General features: G+C 53.3%; 1 protein-coding gene across 10 annotated transcripts in view; it reads right to left on the bottom strand.

Moving 5' to 3' along the window:
* PPP6R3 (protein phosphatase 6 regulatory subunit 3) overlaps positions 1-27,197 on the bottom strand; it is a 2,530,957-nt gene that overhangs the window by 1,769,641 nt on the left and 734,119 nt on the right. For all 10 annotated transcript variants that reach the window (XM_069624114.1, XM_069624109.1, XM_069624112.1 and 7 more), the window contains one exon: positions 26,964-27,077. In XM_069624114.1, the coding sequence (XP_069480215.1) occupies positions 26,964-27,077 (114 nt within the window). The remainder of the gene's footprint in view (positions 1-26,963; positions 27,078-27,197) is intronic.

Here is a 27,197-nt window from a genome sequence, read left to right as displayed (position 1 = left end):
TGATGGCCACAAGGAATGCTGTCCTCCATCCACGACAGGAACTTCAACAGAGCCGAATGCAAAGGCTCGAATGGTGGCCCCATGAGCCTGGTCAGCACCACGTTGAGCTCCCACGCCGGGGCTAGAGCCTTCACCGGCAGGAACGATCGGAACAGTCCCTTCATAGATTCTTTCACCAGTCGATGAGACCACAAGGACGGCCGTCCTGCAGTTCTGGTTTATCGGGAGATCGCTGCCAGATGAATCTTGATGGAAGCATGAGCTAGTCCAGCTTTGGCCAGCGACAGTAGGTATGGTAGCACTTGAGGTGCCGTAATCCGTAGAGGGTTGATCTGTGCACGGCACCAGACAGAGAACCTCTTCCACTTATGTCCGTAGCACTTGAGAGTTGAGGAAGCCCTGGCCTTTGCAAGAACCTCTCTACAGTCAGCCGGGATATCGTACCCTCCAAACTCTAGTGCTGCAGGTGCCAGGCCTGCAAGTTCAGCGACTCCGGGTCGTGATGAAGAATGGTGCCTCCCTCTCTGGAGAGAAGATCTGCGTCCGTCGACAGCTTGACTGGTGGGGACGCTGAGAGGTCCAGAAGGTCCGGGAACCATATCTGTCTCGGCCACGCCGGTGCGACGAGGATCATCCTGCACTGGGACCTCTTGAGCTTGCTGATGAGTCGTAGCAGCAGTGGCAATGGAGGAAACTCATACAGGAACAGGCCGTCCCAGGGGAACGAGAAAGCATCGCCCATGCTCCTCAGCTGGGGGAACCTGCTGGCGAACCTCTGGCACTTGAAGTTCGTCGCCGTCGCGAACATGTCACTCTGGGGTTTGCCCCATCGTTGGAAGAGCCGATCCACTTGATCCTGGCGTAGTTCCCACTCGTGGCACGAGCAGAGCTCCCTACTGAGTGAGTCGGCGATGGTGTTTTTTATTCCTGCCAGATGGAAAGGAACCAGAAACATCCCCTGGGCGACAGCCCAGTGCCACAGATCATGAGCCTCCTTGGATAGGGCTGGGGATCTGGTGCCTCCCTGCTTCCGGATGTAGAATATCGTGGTGGTGTTGTCAGTGAAGATCCTCACGACCTTGCCCTTGAGGGATGGGAGGAACGACTTGAGCGCCCAGAACACGGCGCGGAGCTCCAAGATGTTGATGTGGAGAGACCTCTCCTCCGGGAGCCAAAGGCCTCTTTCGTGGAGATCTCCGGTGTGAGCCGCCCCCATCCCTCCAGGGAGGCGTCCGTCGTCATAGTCTCCTGATGTGCCGGGGTCTGGAAGTCTGTGCCCGCCGTGAGGTGTGCCCGGGTGCCCCACCACTGAATCGGCCGACGGAAAATCTCGTTGAGCGGGATCTCGTCTTCGAAGCTGCCTGCCGCTTGCATCCAGCGGGCATCGAGGAACTCTTGTAGAGGACGCATCCGTAGCCTGCACAGGCGCACTAGATAGATGCATGAGGACATCATACCGTGGAAGGACTTGATGGATCTCACCTTGGCCACGTCCGTGGCTAGCAGGCGCTGCACCTTGCCTAGGATGGCCTTCGTACTTTCCTCCGATGGAGACGGCAATCGTTGCACTGTATCGAGCTTCGCTCCCAGAAACACTGCCACCTGCGAGAGAACCAAATGGGATTTCGGGTAGATGGAGAAACCCAGCTCCGCGAGTAGCGATCTCCGCCGTATGCTCGACGGCGAGTTCTCTTCTTCTTGCACGGATGAGCCTGTTGTCCAGGTAGGGGGTAGACGTGGATCCCCTGCTAGGCATTTGGTGAACACCCTGGGTGCCGACTTCAATCCGAATGGCAGAGCTCTGAATTGGTAGTGGCATCCTTGGACTACGAATCTGAGGAACTTTCGGTGTCCTTTTAGGATGGGGAAGTAAGCATCCTCCAAGTCCAACGACGATAGGAAGTCACCCTCCTCCAGCTGTCCCAGCACGTGCTGGAGTGTGACCATCCTGAACTTCTGTGCCTTGATGTATTTGTTCAACCGACGTAGGTCCAGGATGGGGTGCCAACCGCCTGTCTTCTTTCTGACGAGGAAGTATCTTGAGTATACTCCGGAGCCCCGGAGCCTCTTGGGGACGAGCTTAATGGCACCCTTCTTGAGCATCGCCTTTACCTCCAACAGCAGTTGAAGCACGTGAGTTTGTTTCCTGGCCATGGGAGGAATGCAGGGACACTTCTTTTGGAATTCGAGAGTGTGCCCGTGGGCCAGGGCATCCAGCACCCAACGGTCGGTGGAGATGGACTCCCACACGCTGACTAACTTCGCCAGCGGGCCTCCCACCGGGGTGCTTCGGTGGGGGCGCGACACTACGGCTGGTTCAATCTTGCTTGGAGGCGGCCTTGTCGACGACGCCGAGACCCTCCTTGCTTGCCGCGACCTCTGTAAGCCTCCTGGGACGAGGAGCGGGCTGCTTGGCGGTACGTAGAGGAGCCACCGCCTGATCCCTTGGAGGCTCCCCGTCTGCCTCCGGCGCTCCGAAAGGGCCTTCGTTGCTTAAGGACTCCCAGGGCTCGGGCCGTCTGTGTCGGCCTTGATGGCCTGCAGCGACTCATCCACCGTTTTCCCAAACAGGTGGTTGCCGTCGAATGGCATGTCCAAAACACTAGTCTGCACGTCCTGACGGAAGTCTGTCGCCTTGAGCCAGCCACGTCGTCGAAGGCAAACACTGTTGCCTAACTGGCGAAACCCGGTGTCAGCAATGTCCGTTGCCACCGTTATGGTATGGTCCGAGGCCATCTCACCTTCCTGCAGAATCTCCAGGGCCTCCGCCCTCTTGTCCTCTGGCAGGAAGTCCAGTAGGGGAGATATCTTGTACCATAGCTCCCTGTCGTAACGGGCCACAATCGCTAAGGCGTTGGCCGCCTTAATTGTCGTCGCCGCCGACGAGATGACCCGTCGCCCCATGGCGTCCAATTTCTTACCCTCGCCGTCAGGTGGGGAAGTAGAGGTTGAGGCTGTCGCCCCCGCCGCCTTCTTCTTGGCTGCCGCTGAGACGACCGAATCCGGCGTAGGTTGACCCCTGAGGCACAAAGGGGCGGCGTCGGGGACCCGCTACTTCTTCTCGTACCTGTCCCTCTGGGCAGGCGTCACGGACGGGTTCTTCAGGATTTGAAGTCCCTCGTCCCAGATATCGTCAAGTAACGGTACCGTGAGGACCATCTTTCTCTTGGCCTCTCGCCGTTGATAGAGGAAACCCGCCTTCTGTTCCTCGGGGCAGAGCTGGAAGAGCTCGGATGCCCTGGCGATCATGGCGTGAAAGGAGCCAATTTTGTCGGGTGGGGAAGCCCGAGGGAGTGGTGATGGAAGGTCCGTCCCGTCGTTACCACCCTCGTCATCCGTCCCAGTCGTATCCGCCGCCGTGTCATCCCTGGGGTCCGGTGAGGGGGATGATGGCTCCACGGGTCATTGGGGAAAGAAGTGTGGGGAGGGATGAACTCTATTTCGCTTGTTCGGAGGGCTTCCCGACGGGCCTGGTTCTGGATCATCCGCCGGGGTTCGTGGTAATCTCGTCCCCATCTCCATGCATAAGGTTTGGATTGCCATCAAAATGGCCGCCGAGTTGTCCTGAGGCTCAGGCAATGGCTGCGATGGGAGGGAAGGCTGCTCCTCCACTGGGACCTCGTCGGCGCCACCGTCGCTTTCTTCGACCACCTCTTTGGGATCCCTCCCGTGGGATCGTACCTTCTCGAACGTCTCGATGTTCTTCACGGTTTCCACCAGCTCCTCCTCAGAGGCTGAATTTGTGTCCGTGATGGCCACCGGTCCCCCCCTCTTTTTCCACTGGAGTCTTGTCGATGGGCTGGAAAGAGGATTCCCTCAGCGGTGGAGGGAAACTCTGGGCCCCCGAGGTCGCCTCCACTGGTATAGCCTCCACAGGCTTCGCCAGGGTCGCCGCAACTCCCTCGATAGAGGCGTTAGCCGGTGAATCAAGGCCTTCACCACCTTGGGCGCGCTTGAGGCCTTCACCTTGGGGGCGGGGGGGTGTCACCGCCTCGCTTCCCCTCGGCTGAATCCTTCGAGATCGACCAGGGCCTCTCCAGAAGCTTACCCGGGTTCTCGGATTTCCTCTTCCCCGAACCAGAGCGTTGGCTCGTGGTTGATGGTGCTGGGGAAGGCGCGCCCTGGCTGGCAGCCAAAGAGCCCGACCATTCGGCGCTCCCAGTGCCCGCGGACTCGCGGTGCTTAGCCTTCTGTTGGGCCCCCGTCGCCGGGGCGCCCTCACAGGACTTAGAAGACCGCTCGGACCTTTTCTTCTCACCTGCTGGGCTCTTCTCCATCCAGCTGGCGAGGTGGGTACAACGATCCTGCATGGTCAGTTCCGATAGGTTCTTGCAGAACGCACAGTCCTTCTCCACGTGCGTCTTGTCCTCATGAAAGCAGTAGAGACATCTCGAATGCTCGTCCTCCTTGAAAACATTCTGTAACCCGCATCCAAGACAGTTCCTGAACAGCTTGGATCCGGGCGTCGAGCTTCCCTTGTCCTGGGCCATGTCCATGGTAGGCCTAAAATCTTCTGGAATCCTCCAAGAAGCGTAACTCGACGGAAACTTCACCCTTAAGGGCCTTGAAAATTCTGACACGGGTCCCCTTTGATCGGAAGTAGAACGGTGGAGCTTGAGGCTCGATTCAACCAAAAAATGAGAAAATCTCTTTGAAAAAAGCACGAAAACACAGTAAATGCTCGAGAGCTATAGCACGAGGACTCCCAACACTTGAACGTGCTGTAAAAATCTGAATATGGCTGCCAGGGGAGGGGCTTAGCGAGAGGGCAGTCATTGGCTGGGGGCAGTATGAACCAGAGACCAGTGATTGGTTACTACTAAGAAAGACAGTTCAGAAACGAAACTGATACTGATTTTTTCTTTACCGAGGATTCCCAGCCTGACGACGGGGAATATTCATGAGCATGTGAATCCATGCCAGACCCCATGCTGGAGAAATGCCATTATCAAGTGGAGTGATGTGCTGTGCCGTTTGCATGTGGCGTGAAGGGCTCTACGCAAGCCAGACAACTTTGATCTACAACTCTTTTGGTCCACGGGTCTGACTTTGCGTATGCATTGGGTGTATGTGTTAGGTAGGTTTTACTCTCTTGCAGAGGAGAACACTCATTTTTACTCTCTTGAAATTGCATTTACTCTCCAATTTGAAGAAAAATACGTAAAATACTCCCACCTCAAAATCTTATCTGGAGCAGTGCGAGTACCTGAATGACAAAAAAGACAGAAGTAAACGTGCGTGGAGTTACATGGCCAAAGCCAAACCCAGGAGCGCTGGTGAATTTGGTCTGTTCCCATCGATGCGGAAAAGGGGACTGAGGTGTGGTGCCGGAGGGCAGAATCAGGGCCGCTCATGCTCCCTGGGCTGCACCTCTAAATTTAAAGGGTAGGAAGGTTTTTCTGGTCAAAAAGGTTCCGTCTCACGTCCCTTGGAAGGGACGCTCAAACAGGATGGAGGAAAGGGGACGAGATGTAAGAGTATGATGTGTGTGCTTGAATGCACCCATGTCGCCAGGTGTTGTGCCCACAGCAGAGCACAGGTCCTGCCTTATGGAGCTGGGGACTGGCACGCAGGAGTTCTCTGACTCCTCTTCAATGTCTGACATCCGAAAAGGTGCAGACGCTGCGTTGATCATCTTCTGATTCATATGCGCCAGTGTGTGAATCGGACGCGGCCTAGACGGCCTAGGTGACCCACCGCTTAGTGGGTCGCTCTTTCAATGTTTTAGGCCAAAAGAATTTACACGCTCAACAGTACTTTTCGGAAGGATCCCATAGACCTCGGTTAAACATGGTATACGTGTCGCTCCATAGGAATTTACAATTACCTGAAGCACAGAACTTAAAGGGTGTCCTATCCATGTGTATTTATAAAAGCAGAAAGACTGTGGCATAAAAGGTAATAGCATTCTCCAAGAAGTGAAATATGCGAACTCCGCCCTCACCCCACTCTCCCTACTACAAAGCTGAAGCCTAATCAATCTTTTACACTGAAGACTTGCTCATCCGTCTTCAGCAACTCGCCACTGGCTTTGGTATGCATCAGGCAGACCCTTCAGGATATTGCGGCATGAAATAATTTGCGAAATACAAAAAAGCATGTTTTGCAGAACAAAATTGCATTTGATATTTTTGCCTGATAAAGAAGCCGCAAAACATGCGCAATAAATGAGACAATATTGTGGGGCCTCTTCATCAGGCATAAATGCGATTTTATGCCGCAAAAATCAGCATTTCTTATGCTGCAAATATATCATGCTGCAAAATTCAGGAGGGTCTGCCTGATGTATGCTGAAGCTAGTGGCAACTTGCTTAAGACGGAGGAGAAAGTCTTCAGTCACTTGGCAGTTTGTCGCTGAAATTCAGTCATTGAAATGGGCATCAAAGAGGAGTCTGTCGAAAGACCCACCAATAAGAATTTGACAAAATATAATTAATATCAAAAGTAGTTAGAGCTACAAGCTCTGCATAAGAGCGACCAACCACAATGGGAGAGAAAAACAATCTGAAGACCTTGACATTTTCCATGCATACAGTACATTTCACACTAGAGGTAGTATTACAAACACACCGTGGCGACGTCCCTTTTCGATATCCGAAAACACGTCATGCAATAATCTCCACCTACCACTAGATGTTGGCCTATGCAAAGCATGTAATTGTAAGCAGACCCACAATGGGAAGGGAAAATGATGGTTGTGTCAGTAGGTGGGGTTTAAGCTTTGAATAAATGCACTCTTGGGCTGGCTTTCATTGCGTTGGGCAGAGGGATCGAATGTACTAGAGCGTGAAAGAAGGAGCAGCGGAAGCAAGTGGAGGCACAGTTGCGTGGTACAGTAAAGTTGAGTGCAGAGGAGGAGCAAAGGTAACAAGATAGTGATTAGACAGAGATACAGTCAGCCAGGTACTGAGGTGCAAAACCATTGATAGCTTTGTGGACTAGGAGAAAAAGGGTGCTGTTGCGTATGGAAAGCTATTCAGCACGTGTTGGTAGAGCGAAGTGGAAGTGGATCTGCTTAGGTTGCACAGAGAACAGGTAGCAAAGTTGAGGACTTCATCTAGCGGAAGGAAGGAGTACAGAAGAAGGCCAAGGAGGAGGAGGATCACTTTGAAAGAACCACCCAACAGCACAGGTTCAGGTGGGAAAGACATGGGAGGGGAGGGATGGTGTTCGAAGATGGAAGGAAAATTATTTGCATTTTCTACAAGCTCAGCAGGAGGCTATTCGAGTATGGATTGAAGTGGGAAATCTGTTGATCGTTTCCAAGATGGCTTAGATGGAGTGGAAAAGAGAAAAATATTGAAGTGTCAGCAACAAAGAGGTGGCAGTAAAAGCCAGAGGATGAGAGGTCTATCTAGGGCATAGGTATAGAAAATTAAGAGTAGAAGTACAAGAATTGATCATTCGGAACTAGGACAAGGAGACGAGTTAAATCAGGGGTTTGTGAGTTCTAGGAGATTTAAAGGAGCAACCTTCAAGGTAGGATGCAGTCCAGGCTAGATCAAGCATCAGAGAGGTCCAAACTGAGGAGTACAGATAGGTTTTGAGCAATGAGCAAAAGACAAGGTTGGAGGCATTCATGAGTGCAGCCCTGGTGGAGTGCTCACGTCAGATGTCAGATTGAAGTGGATCTCTAAAGCCACTATCCTCAAAGTTCTTATGGATCTTGATGAAGACCACCTGCTCAAGGACCTTGGAATAAATGGGAAGGAATAAAACGGGGCGAGAGTTAATTGGGTTGTTTGAATCAGCAGTGTTTCTTCAAAAGGGGTAGGGCATTTGTAGATATGTAGGAGGCAGCAAAAAGTCTGGTGGTGAAGGATGGGAGCTATAAAGCTCTGCGAGAAGAGAGAATGTGCCAGCGCTGTGAAGTATGAGAGTTAACTTGGCAAAAGAGTTAGGGGAGAAATAGACTTGAGTAGAAGGACTAGCAAGGAGAGGAGGTGGACAGATGCAGGGTGGAGGAGTAAGACAGAGGGGTGTTGTGTCAAAACATTTAGAAGAAAAGTAGTGAGCAAAGACCTAAGCAAAGAGGAAGGAGACCAGATATTGGCTTTGTAAGCCTAAGCAAAGCTTGGAGAGTATATGAATGTTTGCAGGGGTGAATGCAAAGGTAGGAGATTAGGTTTGTGAAACAGGAGGATTTGGCAGAGTTCAGTGCAGAGGAGAGAACAGTAATGGAATTTTTGCAAGCTACGAGTTCCTTTTGCACACTTCTTTGCGACTGTATCAGCATCAAAATCCCACATTGGGACTTATATCAAATGCCCCTTTCCAAGTTATGGCTCGAGGGTTGAAAGAGGAGTGCATGGGCTGAAACATTATGGGTGACCATGCAAAACGACTATCGGGGATTGTCAGTTACTTGGAGGACTTAGCTCTTTTCTGTGATAGTTTGCATTTCTAAAGTGACCCAACTTTCATGCGAGTTACTCGCTTTGCAGACTCAGATGGACAATTTAAAAGACTACCCAGTTGATTCTATTTTCTTGGTGTGAAGGCATTATGAAGCAAGACACAGACAACAGATTACAATTTCTGAACAAAATGAATTTTATCTTTATATACCAGGATGGATTTAGGGCTATCTTGCCCTACGCTAAGGTGGGATCACCATATCTAAAGAAATTAAGGATCGTCTGTCAGTGAGTTCAACTTAAAAGTCTGGCTGTGACGGAGGCCACCAGGGGGCGCAAAGACAATGGCTGCCTAAGTATACTGCTCCCGCCGAAGCCTGGCAGTTACAGGGGATTGCGCCCCCAGGCGGTCCCAACTCGACGGATTGGCGTGGTGCCGCCCCCCCCCCCCCCCCCCCGGCACCACACGCGCAAAAGAGCGACGCTCGAGCACCCCTGGGAAGCCCGAGAACGGGATCCGAGGCTTCCGGGTGGAGAAGCGAAGCGAGGCCCCGGCGGCCGTGGCACCAGGGGGAGGGGTGGGATCTCTTCGAGGCCGCGTGGAAGCAGTGGACGAGCCGCTCCCTCCCCCGATCAACCCCCTACACTTGCTGGGTCCCCCCTGGAGCACAACACGCCGGAGGCCCGATTTGGCGGGCAGCGGAGACACGCTGACTGGAGGCCGGCGCCCGGGGGACTGGGGTGGAGGAGCCCGAGCCCAACGTCCCCCAGAGCCAGCCGAGACAGAGAGATAAATCGGGGCGGGCCTGGGCACAGAGGCCCTCCGCGAGCTTCCCCGGGGCTGGCCACAGGGGCCCAACGAAGATCGCCCAGGCAGACGGGAGCCTCTCACAACGCAGCAGAGCCTGCACCTCGAAACGGGGGGCACAGGAGAACATAAGAGCTGCACTCGTCAGGTGAGCGGGTGGGGGTGAGGGCACCCCCTCGCAAGCAACACAAGCGGGTAGGGGTCCCTGGATCCTCACCTGGAACGCGAGCACACCGGCCATTGCCCAGGAGGGTTCAGAAGACACCGGGTGGGGACGGCGAGAAGGCGCTGCCGAGCCCTTCGCCCAAAGTCAGCACCCCTGGGGCCAGTGCCCAGGGCCACAGCTGAATATTCTGTCCCCCCCTGGGGCCATGGAGAAGGCACTGACAGTCTCGGGGGGGATCCGGGTGCGAGGCCCCCGCCCGGTGTTGGTGGGGCGTGTGCCCGCCCGGAGACGACCCCTCCCCCCCCCACGGGGGCCAAAGTGCAGACGGTTGTCATTAAGCGGTGGGCAGGGACCATGATGCCCTGCCCCGCGGGAAGGGCCCTCCGGACCTGGTCATACGGACTCAGCTGCCCACATCGACCACAATGAGGAGGCCAAAAGGAATCCCCGACTGCCACGGCGAAGCTGGACTGGGTGAGAGGCCCCCACCCGGTGACGGTGGGGCATGTGCCCGCCCAATAACGACCCCCCTGTAGCAGCATGGGCATACCACAGTCAAGTGTTGGAGGGCCTTATCCCAGTTCTCCCCCCCCCCTCTTTTCACGTGCCCCCTCTGGGAACCCCAGGTAGATGATCACCGGCCGACCCGAGAGGGGTTCCTCGGTCCCCGCCGGGGCCGCAGAGGTCTCGGCGGTGGGGCACAAGGGGTGACCAGATGAACTGGCGGGAAACCTTGAAGGAATTTCGCTTCCAGGAGGCAGCAAGTAGCAACAAAGGTACAAGCCACAATAGAGAAATGGCCCAGTCGGAGGCCCCGGCACCTTCCACAGCGGCAATGGAAAGGGGTTTTGCCGCAATTCTGCAGGAAATCAGGGACATGCGCTCTGACATCGCCCAGAAATTCGAAAAAATGGTCCAAACGGTGGACAAGGTCGAGGACAGGCTGTTACAGGTGGAGACCAACCAATCAACATCGGCAACCCAAGAAATACAAATAGACATGAGACTGGCTGCCCTGGAGAAGAGGGACGAGGAACAGGCCAGGCAGCTGGATGACTTCAAAAACAGGGAAAGGAGGAACAACCTCAGAATTTTTGGGGTACTCGAATTGGAAGGAGAAACGGAGAGAGACATCGCCCGAGCAGTGAGAGACATCATCACCCTAATGTTTGCAGAATAGATGACAACGGAACTCACTTTCGATAGGGTGCACAGTGCAGGGATGTAGAGCAGGGGGACCCCGGTCAATTTTGGTCCGGTTCCACTACTATTCGGAAAAGACAAAAGTGCTGGAGGCGGCCAGGAAGGCCCGGGACATCACCTACAACCCAGATTTCAATCTACCAGGATCTCTCTGCCTACACACTGGCCAAATGCAGAATGTGCCGCCCCATAACCCAACTGCTCGGGGAGAAGGGGGTGCGCTACAGATGGGGCTACCCCTTCTCCCTGGCTTTTGACTATATGGGCTAACGGTCAACTCTGACCACGGAAGATGACATACGGGGAGCCATCCAAGATTACGTAGCGGATTTGAACCCCGGGAGGGGCCCATCGGGGCCGGAGATGGACAAAGTGGCCCTGGCCCGTCGGGAAACGGGAGAAGGAAAATTGGCGCGAGGAAATTCAGAAAAATGAATACTCCGTCAATAGCGAAGGACTGAGAGCGGAATGACTCTGAGGACTAAGGACGGGGGCGACCTGTCAAGTTTTGGAATGAGGAATGAAGACTCAGAGGTTCTACCGCTAACAGCGTCCCCATGAACAGCAAGTATAAGGGGTCCATAGAGGGGATGATGCAGCAGGGAGGGAGGGGGGGCTCAAAGCGATGAGCACTACACAAAACGCCTGGCCGAGGTGGGCAGGCTGGTGGTTCGCGGCCAACAGCCAGTGATGGCAGAACTAATTGGCTGGGGGGGGGGGGGGGTGCACGAAAGCTGGGGTTCAGTTAGGGGTTGGGACTGGGGGGGGCAGTTGGGGAAATGTTTTATGCCCACCCTGGGGGGAGGGGTGGGGGAAGAGTGGGAGCACATAACGAAACTAAGGGAGCACGCAGGGAGGGGTGAAGTGAAGATGTTCACCGAGAGAGAAGATAACTTAGATACTGGCTGAAAGACTGCCAGTCCTGTGAGTGGGTTCCCTCAACGTACAGGGTCTGAACACCCCCACAAAGAGGTCTGTAGGGAATTTAGAAGGGCGAACCTTGACCCTTTCTTACAAGAGACTCACTGGGCACGGGGGAAGGAGCCCAAAATGCGGGGGGGGGGGATTGGGGAGGTTTTCTGTGCATCCCACAAGGGAAAAAAAAAAGAGGGGTGGCCATTCTATTAGCAAGGAATGTTGGCTTCGAAAAGGAGGCCATACTGAAAGACCCAGAGGGCCGTTACTTGCTGGTAGGGGGGTCCCTGCAGGGCGCCCCACTTACTCTTGCCGTAGTATACGGTCCGAATGAAGGTCAAACTCAATTCTGGGAAGAGGTAAGGGATAGACTCAAGCTCTTTGTCCAAGGCACGATGGTGGTGGGGCGGGGGGACTTCAACATGGTCCTGGACCCAACCCAGGATAGGAAACGCATTGGTCCCCAAATCTCCAGGGCAGCAGACGAGACCATGGCACGAAACTTCCAAAGGGTTAACTCGGAATTGGGCCTGGTGGACACGATCCCGACCCCCATGACTGGCTCCCCCTCTTTCACATACTATTCAGCCATCCACACGTCATTTTCTAAAATAGACTACATATTAGTGGTTGAGACCCTGTACCCATTCGTCACTGGCTACAGGGTCGAAACCGTCCCCTGGTCGGACCACGACCTGGTCCCTGTCACCGTAGTAAGGGGATGGCTAAGCGATCACAGGGGACGATGGAAATGTAACGACTCCTTGCTGAAGGACTAGGTCCACGCACAGGAAGTGCTCGACGCCATAACGGAATTCTTCGAGCTCAATGACAATGGGGAGGTAGGCCCGCACAGCCTATGGGATGCTTTTAAGGCAACCCTAAAAGGGAGCCCAGAACAAAAGAGAAAGGGAAGCCCAGGAAAAGTCAGAGAAAATAGCCCAACTCCAACCGGGGGGCCCCCCAGCAGAACCCTTAAACCGCGATCAGGTAACCGCCCTGGACGGCTATAGGCTCCAGTTAAAGGACCTCCTCCTGCACAAAACAGAAAGGAGCCTCCAGCTGGTTAAGCAAAAGTATTATGAAAAGGGGGACAGGGCAGACAGGATTCTAGCCTGGAAACTGAGGGAGGTACAGAGAAGTAGAATGGTGAAAGCAGTGAAGAATGAAGAGGGGTCAATAGGCCATGACACGTCCCACGTAGGAGTGGCCTTCCGCCGATGCGATGAATAATTATACTCATCAGAATATAACAGGGGTGAGGCTGAGATTGAAGGGTTCTTGAACTCTATACAAATCCCGGCCGTGACTAGGGAGATGGCAGAGGTTGGAGGGTCCGGTATCTGAGGACGAGGTGGAACACGTGATCAGCGGGATGAAGGTGGGCACTTCCCCGGGTGAGGACGGCTTTACAGTTTACTTCTATAAAAAGTTTCGCTCAACTCTTGCCCCGCACTTAGTAAAGGTCTATAATGCAGTCCTGGAGGGGGGGGGGCAGGGGGGGGGGGGGGGGGGGGGGGGTTTGGGGCGACTCTCACAGATTCCATGATGGAGGCCATAATTGTAGTGTTGCCCAAGGACGGCAAGGACCCCACGGAGTGCTGCTCCTACCGCCCAATATCTCTGTTGAACATTGACGTAAAGATTCTTGCTAAGGTAATTGGGAAGCAGATGGAGGAGATACTGCCGAAACTGGTCCACGGGGACCAGGTAGGGTTCATAAGGGGAAGACAGGGCTCAGGCAACATCTGCAAAACCATAGATTTGCTCCATTACGCCCAGGGGTCGGACCTCGACGCGAGTGTCTTCTGACTGGACTCGGTGTAACGCTCACCTGACTCCCACGGGGGCGCTGGCCTGGTTCGCGCTGCTGTGACCTCGTCTAAGGTGATGCGCAGGGTTCGGAAGACGGACTGGACCGGGCCCCAGATCTGGCTTGTCCGACTCGCAGAAGTATCCTACTGTAGGTGAGAATAGGGGGTTAACTGTCTGCGGGGTAATGCAATCGGCCTCCCACTTACCCCTCTCACCCTCCTCAAAACCCTGCTGTGCTTCCCCGTAGCGTCTCAGGGGTCGGACCTCGACGCGAGTGTCTTCTGCCTGGACTCGGTGTAACGCTCACCTGACTCCCACGGGGGCGCTGGCCTGGTTCGCGCTGCTGTGACCTCGTCTAAGGTGATGCGCAGGGTTCGGAAGACGGACTGGACCGGGCCCCAGATCTGGCTTGTCCGACTCGCAGAAGTATCCTACTGTAGGTGAGAATAGGGGGTTAACTGTCTGCGGGGTAATGCAATCGGCCTCCCACTTACCCCTCTCACCCTCCTCAAAACCCTGCTGTGCTTCCCCGTAGCGTCTCACCTTAGGGTCTGGAAGGACGAGCTCTCCATCCTGCTTCTGATGCAGGGGCGCGTTGGTATCCAGTTACGTCACTGGATTTTCGGATGGGTGAGAACCAAACTTGCTTGGCTTCCAGGTACGTTTTTCTATAAGTGGTTCCCCTTGTGTCCATGCATTAATGTTCTAATGCTAGTGTCTTTTTTCCCCATAGGGGCCGGGGTACGGAATGCCGGGGAACAGGCACCGAGGTGAGCGGTGAAATCCTTGTGGAAATCAGGTAAGTCTTTAATGAGTGTTTTGGTAATGTCTTTTCATTCACTCATTAACGCTGATGTCTTTTTCCCCTTAGGAGCCGGGGTCCGAAAATGCCTGGATGTGGCGCGGACCCGAAATGAAAAGGGAATGACCCAACAGGTAAGTCTTGACATGGAGTTTTAGCTTCCCTTTTCCCTTCTTTCTCTCACCTTTGTTCTGGTCTTTTTCTCCCTAGGCGCGGGGGCGCGACTGCGAATCCGGATGGTCGCTGCTGAACATGGAGGCGCCCTGTAAAGGTGAGTAGAATGCGACGCTGCAGCGATCGATGCGATGTGCTTTTAAAAATAAATGTCTTCCTTTTCAGGATTGTCGGCGAAATGTCTCTGGGATGCAGATTTAGCAGGTGAGGCCTTTTCCTTCTTCTGTTCTCTTGTTCCTTTCCTTTGCAGGTGAGTCAGGATGCTGGCAGGTGTGGCAGAAGTCAGGATGCAGGAGCAGACACGGTGAGCGTCCAGCTGCTAGATGCAGAACAACGCGAAGCACGTGTGGCTGATCGGGTGTGGTTTAAATAGCCTTGGAAGAAGTTCCTAGAATGTGTCCTTCCTCCAATCAGGTATGTATCCTTCCCCGACCACGCCCGGGTGGTAAATGAGTCCCACAGGTAAAGTAGTTCCCTTCAGGCCTCAAGGAGGCCGGGGTTCTGCAGCATGGTCTGCATAAGGTAAGTGCACCCAAACACTTTCATAATGAGCCTGGTGCCTATGGCGCCAGGACTGACTATTTCTATGAGCCTGGCGCCATAGGCGCCAGGACGCTGTCCAAAGGGCCCCTTATAAGGGGTTGCTGGGACCTTTCCCGGGGACTTGATGTCCGCTTTCGGGGACGCAGGGCCTGAGCCGGCTCCCCGGGAGCGGGCATCGTGACACTCGGAAAAGGCATTCAACAGGGTCGAGTGGAGATGCATGGAACTCCTCCTCCAGAAAATGGGCTTTGGAGTACACATTAGGGAATGGGTGGCTGCACTATACAGAGCTCCGAGGGCAAGGGTACAAGTGAATGGCAGGTTGTCAGAACCATTCCCCCTCTCACGGGGAACAAGACAGGGATGCCCGCTTTCTCCCCTAATCTATGTCCTTACAATGGAACCCCTGGCCATAGCAGTTAGAGCACACCCGGACATCAAGGGGATTAGGAGAGGCGAAGTAGAATTCAAGCTTTCCCTGTTCTCGGGTGATATCTTGGCATACCTGGTGGAACCCGGCTCCTCGCCCCCTCCTCCCGTGTCTGATGGCCGCATTTGGGCTTTTCTCGGGGTTAAAGATCAACGCATCTAAATCAGTTCTGCTCCCCATGAGAACACAGGACCCGGGCTTAGACTCCTTGGACAGGCTCAACGGGATAACAGTGGGGAAGGTCTCTATCCGATATCTGGACGTCCTCCTCACCAGGGATCTATCAAAACTAGCCCCTACGATCTATGACCCAGTCATGGAGGGGATCACTGCAGACCTCAGGAGATGGGGTTCAATGATTCTGTCATGGTATGGCCGCATGACGGCGGTAAAAGTGAATATACTACCGGATTTACTGCATCTCTTCACTGCTCTCCCAACCAGCGTCCCCGACCAAACCTCCAGGACTCTACAGAATGCGGTACGAGAGTTTATATGGCAGGGTAGGACCCAGAGGACCACGAAGGCCGTCCTGACCTTACCTTACCGAGAGAGGAGGGAGGGTTTGGGTTACCAGATTTCCAACTATATTTCCGCGCGGCCCAGTTGCGTGTCCTCCTAGAGCACATGAGGGAGGGAATGATAACCTATTGGTCCTATTTGGAAGACATGGACGCCCACCCTGTTAAAGTCCGAGACCGCTTGTGGGCCCCAGGCAGGTTCATCCCGAATAGACTTAAATCCCACCCAACATTGGGAGTTCTCTGGGCAATCTGGAAGGAGGGCCCCCAGACTGCATACCTAACACCGTGGCCGTCCCCGATGTCCTCACTCTGGGGACACCCCCTCACAATCTGGGAAGTAGGGGGTTCCGCAATGCACAGGCCTGGTCCGACTCAGGAATGGAGTGGGCGGGCAGATGTTCAGGGAAGGGGAATTCCTAACATATGAAGAATTGAGAGACGCTCTCGGGCAGGGGTCTCTCTCCATATTTGAATACCTCTGCCTGAAGGGTATCCTCTGCGACGAGTTATGGGGCCAAAATTTGAAGAGACAGCTAACCCCCTTTGAGAAACTACTAGACACAGCGACTTCAAGGAAGGGGGAGGTGTCCGGGATGTACAAAATCCTGAACACTATCAACCTAGTGGAGCGGAGGGGTTTCCGCACATTCTGGAACGATTTAGCAGGAGAGGTCATCTCGGACGACGCCTGGTCAAGGATATTTAAAATAGCATTCCACTGGAACTTATTCACAGCAGATATGGAACACAAAAGATTCTGCATGCGTGGCATAGGGACCCCGTGAAGTTGTCAAGGATGTTCTCAGGGGTATCCCCCGAACGCCCAAGGGGCTGTGACCAGGCGGGAACGAGGGGCCACATGTGGTGGCACTGCCCAAAAGTACAGGTGTATTGTGAGAAGTTAAGGGGTTGGATTGCTGAAGTCTGAGGAATTGCTCCCCCAGAACCCTTTGACAATGTTGCTGAGTCTCTCTCCGGAGGATACGGAAATACACAGGTACCCTAGAATGTGGGAAACAATGCTAAGGGCGGGCAGGGTGGCCCTGGCACAGAAATGGAAGAGCCCGGAGACCCCCTCAAAGGAGGACTGGCTGAAAAAAGTAAAGAATATGTTCTTAATGGACAAACTAACGGCAATGAACAATGACTCTGGCTCATTCCAAGTGAACTGGTATGGGGTGCAGCAGACCTGGGGTTGGGACGTTCACTGATGCCCGGTAGGGGCCCCCGGCAGGGGTGGACGGGGATGGGGTTAGGGATAAACTAAAAATGGAACGGGCGCCCAGGGCCCGGGGGTCGAATTACAGCCATAGAAGAAGTCAACGTCCACATTTACTCCCAAGCTCCGGACACAAAAGAGCATTCAAGGAGTCTCCCAAACTTATGGCTCAAGTTTGAATAGGTTTTCAGGGGGGGTGGGTATGTATTGGGGTGCGGGGTGGAGGGGGGGTAGGGGCTATTGGGCCAGCCGAATGTATATCTTTTGAACATGCATTGAGCCCGTTTGTTATATTAAGAAAATGTTTATAAAACCAAAGTTTGGCTGTGTCCAACACCTATACTTGCCTTCACGCTTAGAAACATACAATGTGTATGGATGTCAGCACTGAAAGAAACATTGTTCAAAATAAAGTTCTGAGCTTATTCCAGCTCGGGACTGGGTCAGCTTCCGAAAACAGGACTCTTGTTTCCCTTCCCCAAGTATAAAACGATTCCAAAAATGCCTCGGGGGTTCTCTTCCCCAAGTTCATCACGGTTCCAGAATATCTCCGGGGTCCCTTCCCCAAGATCACAGTTATAAGTGGTTCCAGTCTCATGGTTTCCAGCAATATTGTCAATTTCCACGTATACTCCTTTCAAATTGCACCGAACAAAAATGCTCTTTTCCACTTCAGCAATTATATCCCACAGCATTTGTCTTCAAGCTTTTCTTGGCTCTTCCTAGGTTGGGCTACTCCGTCTAGGTAGGCGCAGTTGTCGTACCACTCTGTCCACCCATCACCCGTCAAGCAACCGATTACCGTTTGCACTTTGTGATACTCTTTAGGCCTTCTTGATGAACACTGGTTTTCCACCAAAACACCAGTGTTAGCACTCAACATCTGTTGTGGTTTGTTTGCTCTTTCTGGCAACTTGGGGAGTCATCACCATTCGGATATTTGCATTTTTTTGCTTTGTCACAACTTGCAATCAACTTGGTTGATGGTGTATGTTCTCTTCAACCACCTTACAGTCACTTTGCCCTTTTGAAGCTTCACAACGTGCCTTTCACATATGCCTCTCATTCAGTTCATAACTGTTCATAAGATTTTTCACTTTGTTCCCTAACACATTTCAATTCTTTGTAAAATAGTACGTTTGTTTTCCAGTTGTGCCACACTTGTACATGCTTCTCAAATCTTTTCTGTAGTTCGGGATTCAATATTGCCTGTGGTATTCTCCTTAATACACCTTTTCATGCTTCATTCTTATTTCAAAAGTCACATGGTATTTCATTCACAATTCCTTCTCTCGAGTTCCAAACCCTCTTGTTATGCGCCCAATTCACAGGACATGCCTGTCCTTTTCCAGGCATCTTCCCCTCAGTACTATAGTGGTGAAACTGACTAGGAGTGTGTAATACTCCTAGTCACCTCTTCCTTGTCCCAGTCTTAAACGAGCCTGAATGGGATACAGATGAGTATGTCAGTGGGGAAGAGTCACAATAACCTATAAATGGTTGGGGGAGAGTGGAATGTATTTGGACAAGGGAAAGGGGGGATGGGGGGGTAACCATGTCTCACCAGTGGGCATCCTTTCCCCAATCTCCACAAACCCTCCACCCAGGTGATTGCCCCCCCCCCCTCGCATCTCCACCCCAGGGCCGGGATCCTAAAGCAATGGCCTTTCCCTAGCCAACTGAGAAGAGGATCTGGGTGGGAAGTCAAGCTTGTTCCCCCTTTGCAGGATACAGGAGGAGGTCGGAGGGCAGGTTACCAAAGTTACCGATTAAGTGGGAAATCTATTCAGATACCTCGGAGTAAACATTTTCCACGACCCTAAAATAGAACATGCGCAGAACATGCTGAAGGCGGTGAATAAAATCGAGAACTCTATGGAATTTTGGGTCAAACTGCCGCTTTCGTTAATGAGAAAGGCAGCGCTGTTGAAAATGGTAGTGCTTCCGAGGCTGCTTCATTATTTTACGAATGTTCCATTTAATATTCCCAAAGCCTTCTTTAAGAAACGGAGCACCACTTGCTGGAGCTTCCTGTGGCACAAGTTGAGGTGTAGAATGTCACTGGAGAAATTGCAGAGACCATACAAACAAGGAGGGATAAAATTACCAGACTTTGAAGGGTATTTTGTGGCGTGCCAACTACAGTTTGACACGTACTGGCTGTCAGATGAACAGACCCGAGACATGAGATTACTACAACCGGCATGCACCACATTCTTTTAAAAAGAAATGGCATGGACCACAGTGCCACATGATCCCAAAACCCCCCTGTTGCTGAAGCTAGGCATGAGGATGTGGCAGAGAGCTTGCCATGCTAAAAAGAGAAGATGATCAACTAAGGCTGAATGTCAGGAAATACTGGGAGACTAAAGGGGTGGAGACATACTGAAAGAGGGACGACCGATTACCTTTAGCAAGGTGGTTTCGGAATAGAGTTCGGGAGGGGCAGCACATAACCTATGCTTCACTTCTCCATACAATGAAATTGAAATGGCCAACAATAGAGGGCATATAGGTAGAAGATGCAACAATTAAAACACTATGATATCTCTGAAGGTGGACAAGCAGTATCGAGATTGTATGAGATACTGATTAGCAATCTAATTCGGATTCAGAAATGTTGGGAAGCAGATTTGCAAGAGCAGCTGTCAGACGCTGCAGGGAGTAGGACTATGGGGTACCACAAGAAAGTTTCCAGAAATGCAAAACTACATCTAATCCCGTTATAGGTCACTCAGAGCATACTTAATTCAGAATAAAATTGCAAAATTGGGTAACACAACAGAACAAGCTTGTCTGAAGCGTGGCCTGATTAACGCAGACCTGATATTCATGTTCTGCAGTATAGAGATGCAGTGAGAATTTCAATTGATTTAACACGTATCATAGGTAGACATAGTAAGTGAATAGGCTGAAAGGAGAGAGGGGAAAGAAGGCGGGTGGATTTGTTAACAGGAGAATATGATAATGCTTCACAAAGTATGTATGTTATTTTGTTTGAAAATTTTTAAAAGGAACAAGTTACTTACCTGTAACTGTTCTCCAGCATGGGTCTGGCATGGATTCACATGCTCATGAATATTCCCCGTCGTCAGGCTGGGAATCCTCGGTAAAGAAAAAAAAAGTATCAGTTTCGTTTCTGATCTGTCTTTCGTAGTAGTAACCAATCACTGATCTCTGCGTCATACCGACCACAGCCAATGACTGCCCTCTACCTAAGCGCCGCCTCTGGCAGCCATCTTCAGATTTGGTAGCACGTGAAGTGGCAGTATGACCAAGTGAAGAGCCGCAGAGGGGTAGGCGGGAGGGTTCGCATGTGAATCCATGCCAGACCCATGCTGGAGAACAACAGTTACAGGTAAGTAACTTGTTCCTTCTCCAGCATGGGGTCTGGCATGGATTCACATGCTCATGAATAAAGAATACATAGCAGTACACACATGCACAACCACGGGAGGTGGCAAAGGCTCAACATTAAGCATCACATCAAACTCAACATTAAGCAAATCTTACCTCCTCACCAGGCTCACCTTAGGCGAACAGGTTGCGCAGCACTGCTTGGCTGACCCTGGACTCCTCCCTGGAATCGGGATCGACGCAGTAGAATTTCGTGAAGGTGTGCGTCGACCTCCACGTAGCAGCCCTGCAGATGTCCAGCAAGGGCACACCAGATAGGCACGCCGTGGTAGCTGCGATCGCTCTGGTGGAATGGGCTCTCGGACGGCCAGGCAGCGGTCCGTTTGCCAACCGATGACAGTACATGATACAGCCGGAGAGCCATCTGGAAATGGAAGCCTTCGAGAGAGCCTTCCCGTGATTGACAGGTCCAAAGTTCACAAAGAGTTGTGACGTCTTCCGAAAACACTTCGTGCTGTCCACGTAGAACTTCAGCGCTCTAGCCACATCCAGCGAGTGCAAAGTCCTTTCAGCCGGCGACGAAGGCGACGGGAAGAAAACAGGCAACACCAAGGGTTCGTTGAGGTGGAAGTCCGACGGCACCTTGGGCATGAAGGAGGGGTGCGTCCTGAGCACTACCCTCGTTTCGTGAAAAGTCAAGTACGGGGCCTTGCAGGAAAGGGCCTGGATCTCTCCCACCCGTCGTGCGCAGGTGATGGCCACAAGAAACGCTGTTTTCCACGACAAGAACTTCAACGGAGCCGAGTGCAGAGGCTCGAACGGAGGTCCCATGAGCTTGGTCAGCACCACGTTGAGCTCCCACGCCGGGGCCGGAGCCTTCACCGGCGGGAACGATCTGAACAGTCCCTTCATGAACTCTTTCACCATACGATGAGACCACAAGGACGTCCGCCCCGTGGTTCTGGTGTATCGGGAGTTCGCAGCAAGATGAATCTTGAGGGACGCGTGCGCCAGTCCAGATTTGGCCAGCGTCAGTAGGTACGGCAGTACTTGGGGAGCCGTAATCCGTAGAGGGTTAATCTTCGGTGCGTGGCACCAGACAGAGAACCTCTTCCATTTGTGTCCGTAGCATTTAAGAGTTGAGGACGCCCTGGCCTTTGGAAGAACCTCTCTGCAGTCGGCCGGTATGTCGTATCCTCCAAACTCTAACGCTGCAGGAGCCAGGCCTGCAAGTTCAGCGACTTCGGGTCGTGATGGAGGATGGCGCCTCCTTGCCTGGAGAGAAGATCTGCGTCCCCTGGCAGCTTGATTGACGGGGACGCTGACAAGTCCAGAAGGTCCAGGAACCATATCTGCCTAGGCCACGCAGGTGCGACGAGGATCATCCTGCACCGTGACCACTTGAGCTGGTTGATGAGCCGGATCAGCAATGGCAATGGAGGGAACGCGTATAGAGACAGGCCCTCCCAGGGGAACGAGAAAGCATCGGCCATGCTCCTCGGCTGGGGAAACCTGCTGGCGAACCTCCGGCACTTGGAGTTCGTCGCCGTCGCGAACAGATCGTTCTGGGGTGTGCCCCACCGTCGGAAGAGGCGGTCCACTAGATCCTGCCGTAGTTCCCATTCGTGGCACGAGCGCAGCTCCCTGCTGAGTGAGTCGGCGATGGTGTTTTTTATCCCTGCCAGATGAAACGGCACCAGAAACATCCCTTGGGCGACGGCCCAATGCCACAGATCCTGCGCCTCCCTGGACAGGGCTGAGGACCTGGATCCGCCCCGTTTCCTGATGTAGAACATGGTGGTGGTGTTGTCGGTGAAGATCCTCACCACCTTGCCCTTGAGGGACGGAAGGAAGGACCCGAGGGCCCAAAACACTGCACGGAGCTCCAGGACGTGGATATGGAGGGACTTCTCCGTCGGGAGCCAAAGGCCTCTCGCGTGCAGATTTTCGGTGTGCGCTCCCCACCCTTCCAGGGAGGCATCCGTGGTCACTGTCTCCTGGTGGCCGGGGGTCAGGAAGTCCATGTCCGCCGTCAGATGCGTGCGGGTGCCCCACCACCGGATCGCTCGTCGGAAACTCTCGTCGAGTGTGATCCTCTCCTCGAAGCTGCCCGCGTCCTGGAACTCCTGCAACGGGCGCATCCAGAGCCTGCACAGGGGGATGAGGTAAATGCAAGACGACATCATTCCGAGGAGGGACTTGATGGACCTTACTTTGGCCGCGTCCGCAACCAGCATCCGCTGCACCTTGCCCAGAAAGGCCCTCGTCCTTTCCTCCGACGGATAGGCCAGGAGCGACACTGTCGAGCTTCGCTCCCAGAAACAGTGCGTCTTGCGCGGGCACCAGGTGGGACTTGGTGTAGTTTATGGAGAATCCCAGGTCCGTGAGAAGTTGGACGGTCCTTGCCGTGTGCTCCACGGCGAGCTCCTTCGTCTTCGCTCGGATGTGCCAGTCGTCCAGGTAGGGGTAGACATGGATCCACTCTCGGCGCAGCTGCGCCGCCACCGGTGCGAGGCACTTGGTGAACACCCTGGGTGCCGACCTTAGTCCGAAGGGAAGGGCTCTGAACTGATAGAGACGCCCTTGGACCACGAACCTGAGAAACTTTCATTGTCCCTTTAGGATGGGAATATGGAAGTAGGCATCCTCCAAATCCAACGTCGACAGGAAATCGCCCTCCTCCAGCTGACCCACGACGTGTTGGAGGGTGACCATCCGGAACTTCTGTGCCTTGATGAATTTGTTCAGTCGTCGTAGGTCCAGGATGGGACGCCATCCTCCAGTCTTCTTCACGAGGAAGTATCATGAGTAAACTCCAGAGCCCCGAAGCCTCTTTGGGACAAGCTCGGTGGCGCCCTTCCTGAGCATCGCCTTTACCTCCAAGAGAAGTTGAGGGACGTGAAGTTCTTTCCTGGCCACAGGGTGGACGCGCGGGCACCTTCTTTGAAACTCGAGCGCGTGACCCTGGGCTAGGGCGTCCAGCACCCAACGGTCGGTGGAGATGGACTCCCACACGCTGACGAAGCTCGCCAGCCGGCCTCCCACCGGGGTGCTTCGGTGGGGGCCCGACCCCACGGCCGGTTCAGTCCTACTTTGACGAGGCTTTGCCGCCTTGACCTCCTTGGCGACGACGGCGGGGTCCGCCTGACTTGCCTCGACCCCTGTAAGCTTCCTGCGACGACGAACGGGCCGCTTGACGGTAGGTGGAAAATCCGCTGCCGGAACCTTTGGAGGCACCCTTGCCTCCGCCGCTCCGAAAGGGCGGCCGCCGTTGCTGGAGAACCCCAAGAGCCCGGGCCGTCTCCGTGTCTGCTTTGATGGCTTGAAGGGAATCGTACACCGTTCTCCCAAACAGGTTGTTTCCATCAAACGGCATGTCCAAGACTCTGGTCTGCACGTCTTCACAGGAAGTCAGTAGCCTTGAGCCATCCACGCCGCCCAACTGGCGAAATCTAGTGTCGGCGATGTCCGTCACAATCGTAATGGAGTGGTCCGACGCCACCTCACCTTCCTGCAAGATCTCTAGGGCATCCACCCTCTTGTCGTCCGGTAGGCAGTCCAGCAGGGGGGCCAGTTTGTACCACAGCTCCCTGTCGTAGCGGGCTACGATAGCCAAGGCGTTGGCCGCCTTAATCGTCGTCGCTGCAGACGAGATGACCCTGCGTCCCATCGTATCCAATTTCTTACCCTCGCCGTCCGGGGGGGAAGTCAACGTGGAGGCCGCACCCCTCCCCCCCCTGCTTTCTTCCTGGCCGCCGCGGAGACGACGGAGTCCGGGGTCAGCTGTGCCCGAAGGCACAAGGGGGCCGCGTCCGGGACCCGGTACTTCTTCTCGTACCGATCCCTTCTAGCCGGTGTCGTGGCTGGGTTCTTGAGGAGGGCGAGGCCCTCATCCCAAATATCGTCCAGTAGAGGCACGGAGAGGACCGTCTTCCTCTTGGCCTCGCGCCGTTGATAAAGGAAACCTTCCTTCTTCTCCGGGCAGAGCTGGAAGAGCTTGGATGCCCTGGCGATCATGGAGTGAAACGGTCCAATCTCGTCGGGCGGGGAAGCCCGGGTGGGAGGTGACGACGGCAGATCCTCGTCGTAAACCTAGTCGTACGTACCCATCGCGGCCGTGTCAGTCCCCGTATCATCCCCACGAGTCGTGGACGGGGAGGCGGGCTGAACAGGTCGCGATAGCTGAAAAGGAGGTGGAGGGTGAATCCTTCTTCTCTTAGGGGGAGGGCTCCCGTTGGGAGCGGTTCCTCCGCTGGTGGTAACGGCAGTCTCGTCCTTATCTCCGAGCATAAGGACTGTATAGCCAACAAAATGGCCGCCGAGTTGTCTTGCGGCGCTGGTTGAGGGGAGTCCGACGGGCGGTCAGGGGCCCTGTCGGCACCCTCGACGATATCTTCGTCTCCTACGTCGGGATCCCTCCTGACGGGTTGGTCTTCTTCCACGCCAACGCCGTGTCTTAAGACCTCGATCAGCTCTTCCTCAGAGGTTGAGGCCGAATCCACGAGGACCTCCTGCCCCCCCTTTTTCTTCTCCGTCGGAGGTTTCACGGGGGTCCTGTCGATGGGCATAAAAGAGGAGTCCCTCCGCGGTGGCAGGGAGACTCTGAGCCCCGAGGTCGCCACCACTGGTGTAGCCTCCACAGGCTGAGCCAGGGCTGCCGCGACTGTCTCGATAGAGGCCTTGGCCGGATGGATTAAGGCTTTCACCACCTTAGGTGCGCTCACCGCCTTCTCCTTGGTGGGGGGGTGGGGACACTGCCTCGCTTTCCCTCCGATGGGGCCTTCGAGCTCGACCGGGGCCTCTCCAGGAGCTTCGCCGGGTGCTCGGCCTTCCTCTTACCCGAACCAAAGCGTTGGCTCGTGGTTGATGTTGCCGGGGAGTATGCGCCCTGCCTGGCGCCCGTAGAGCCCGACCGTTCGGCGCTCCCGGTGCCAGCGGACTCGCGGTGCTTGGCCTTGTGTTGGACCCCCGTCGCCGGGGCGTCCTCAAAGGTCTTAGAAGACCGCTCGGATTTCTTCCTCTTCTTCTCGCCTGACGGGCTCTTCCCTTACAGCCAGTTGGCGAGACGTTGATGACGGTCCTTCATGGTCCGCTCCGACATATTGCCGCAAAACGCACAGTCCTTCTCCACGTGCGTCTTGTCCTCATGTAGGCAGTAAAGACAAAATGAGTGTTCGTCGTCCTTAAAGACATTCTGAAGCTGGCATCCAGGGCAGACCCTGAACAGCTTTCCGGGCGTCGAGCTTCCCTTCTCCTGGGCCATGTCCGAGATGGGCATGAGAAACTTCTGGATTCCTCCAAAAGCATAGCTCGACGAAATCTTCACCCTTGAGGGGCGTAGACGAATCCGACACAGGTCCCTGTTTATCGGATGAGGAATCGCTGGAGCTTGAGGCTCTTTTTGACCGAAAAAAATCGAAGTTTTTGAGAAAAAACGTGAAAAAATAGCACTAACGCTCGAGAGCAATAGCACGAGGATCCCACCACTTGAACGTGCAGTAAAAATTTGAAGATGGCTGCCAGAGGAGGGGCTTAGGTAGAGGACAGTCATTGGCTGTGGTCAGTATGACGCAGAGATCAGTGATTGGTTACTACTACGAAAGACAGATCAGAAACGAAACTGATACTGGTTTTTTTCTTTACCGAGGATTCCCAGCCTGACGACGGGGAATATTCATGAGCATGTGAATCCATGCCAGACCCCATGCTGGAGAAACACATTTTTTTTCAAACTGAGATGAGGATCCAAGGGGAGCAGGTGTGAGGACACCCTCAGGTTTCTCACATTAGGTTTAAAAGATTCCACACTCCATTTGTGAACATCAAAAGATATATTATTCTGTGTTCATTTGGTGATCATCATCAGAAGTACACTTAACTCCATCGGCAAAGTGTTTATACACCAACCATATGCCTGCCATCAGTGTACTCAGCATAATGATTCTGCCACCATCATTTCAGGGTTTAAGATGAAAATCAGGAATAAGCATCACAAAAGTGGTTTGGGACAAATGAAGGCTACACAGTATTCCTTGTTATACTGAAGATAATCTTTTATGCAGAACCTTCAAAAATCTATTTGTTAATCAGTAACCTCTACTTAGTAGTTAGTCAATGATAAAACAGCAGTTCATTTCTAACTGATGCATCACTGGTATTTCCTTTAGTACAGGTTGGCCTCTATGCACCATGCAGATGACCATGCTGGCAAATGAAGATCGCATGTGAGTGGAGCATTGTTGGATTTTAAGGATTGTATGCCACATTTATTACTTTAGAGAAAAATTGGTAATTTCCAACATGAACACTAGGTAGAAATACGCGGCATGTGAACCTATAAAATAACCCAAGTTAGAAAAGAGTAACAGGTTTATCTTGATAATGTCAATGTCTTAAACAATTTAGAGTTGAATCAACATGACCATCAGCAAAGGCTTGGAGCATCCTGGTAGGGGTAAGAAAGGAGAGTGAATTTAGTGCAATGTTGGAAAATATCAGAGGACCAGACTAACGTTTGTACTCTAGCAAAGCATGCTACTGGCTACCCTTACCTTCAACTGGAAAAGCCATTTGACGTGGGGCAAATGAGAATTAATTCCATATTGCATACACCACAGTGCTCCAAATTACAATCATAATATATTACTTACGCAGGTCTTCTTGTCTCAAGTAAGGTCAGTAATATCTGGATTGCACTAACTATTGCAGATTCATTTTTATCCTGTACGAAGATATTAGTTAACAGCTGTTCTATAATTTCTTGCCTATGAAAAAAAGAATGAACACATTAGTTATTTGAATACTGTTCTTATTCAAATTTATCATTTATCACATTTTTTTTTAAACAGTAACTTATGGTTTAGAGAGCCGATATTTGGAGGTGC

This window comes from Ambystoma mexicanum, chromosome 11 (genome assembly GCF_040938575.1).
Source record: "Ambystoma mexicanum isolate Mex_15411 chromosome 11, UKY_AmexF1_1, whole genome shotgun sequence".
Classification (NCBI taxonomy): domain Eukaryota; kingdom Metazoa; phylum Chordata; class Amphibia; order Caudata; family Ambystomatidae; genus Ambystoma; species Ambystoma mexicanum.
This window is presented reverse-complemented; position numbering and strand designations above follow the sequence as displayed.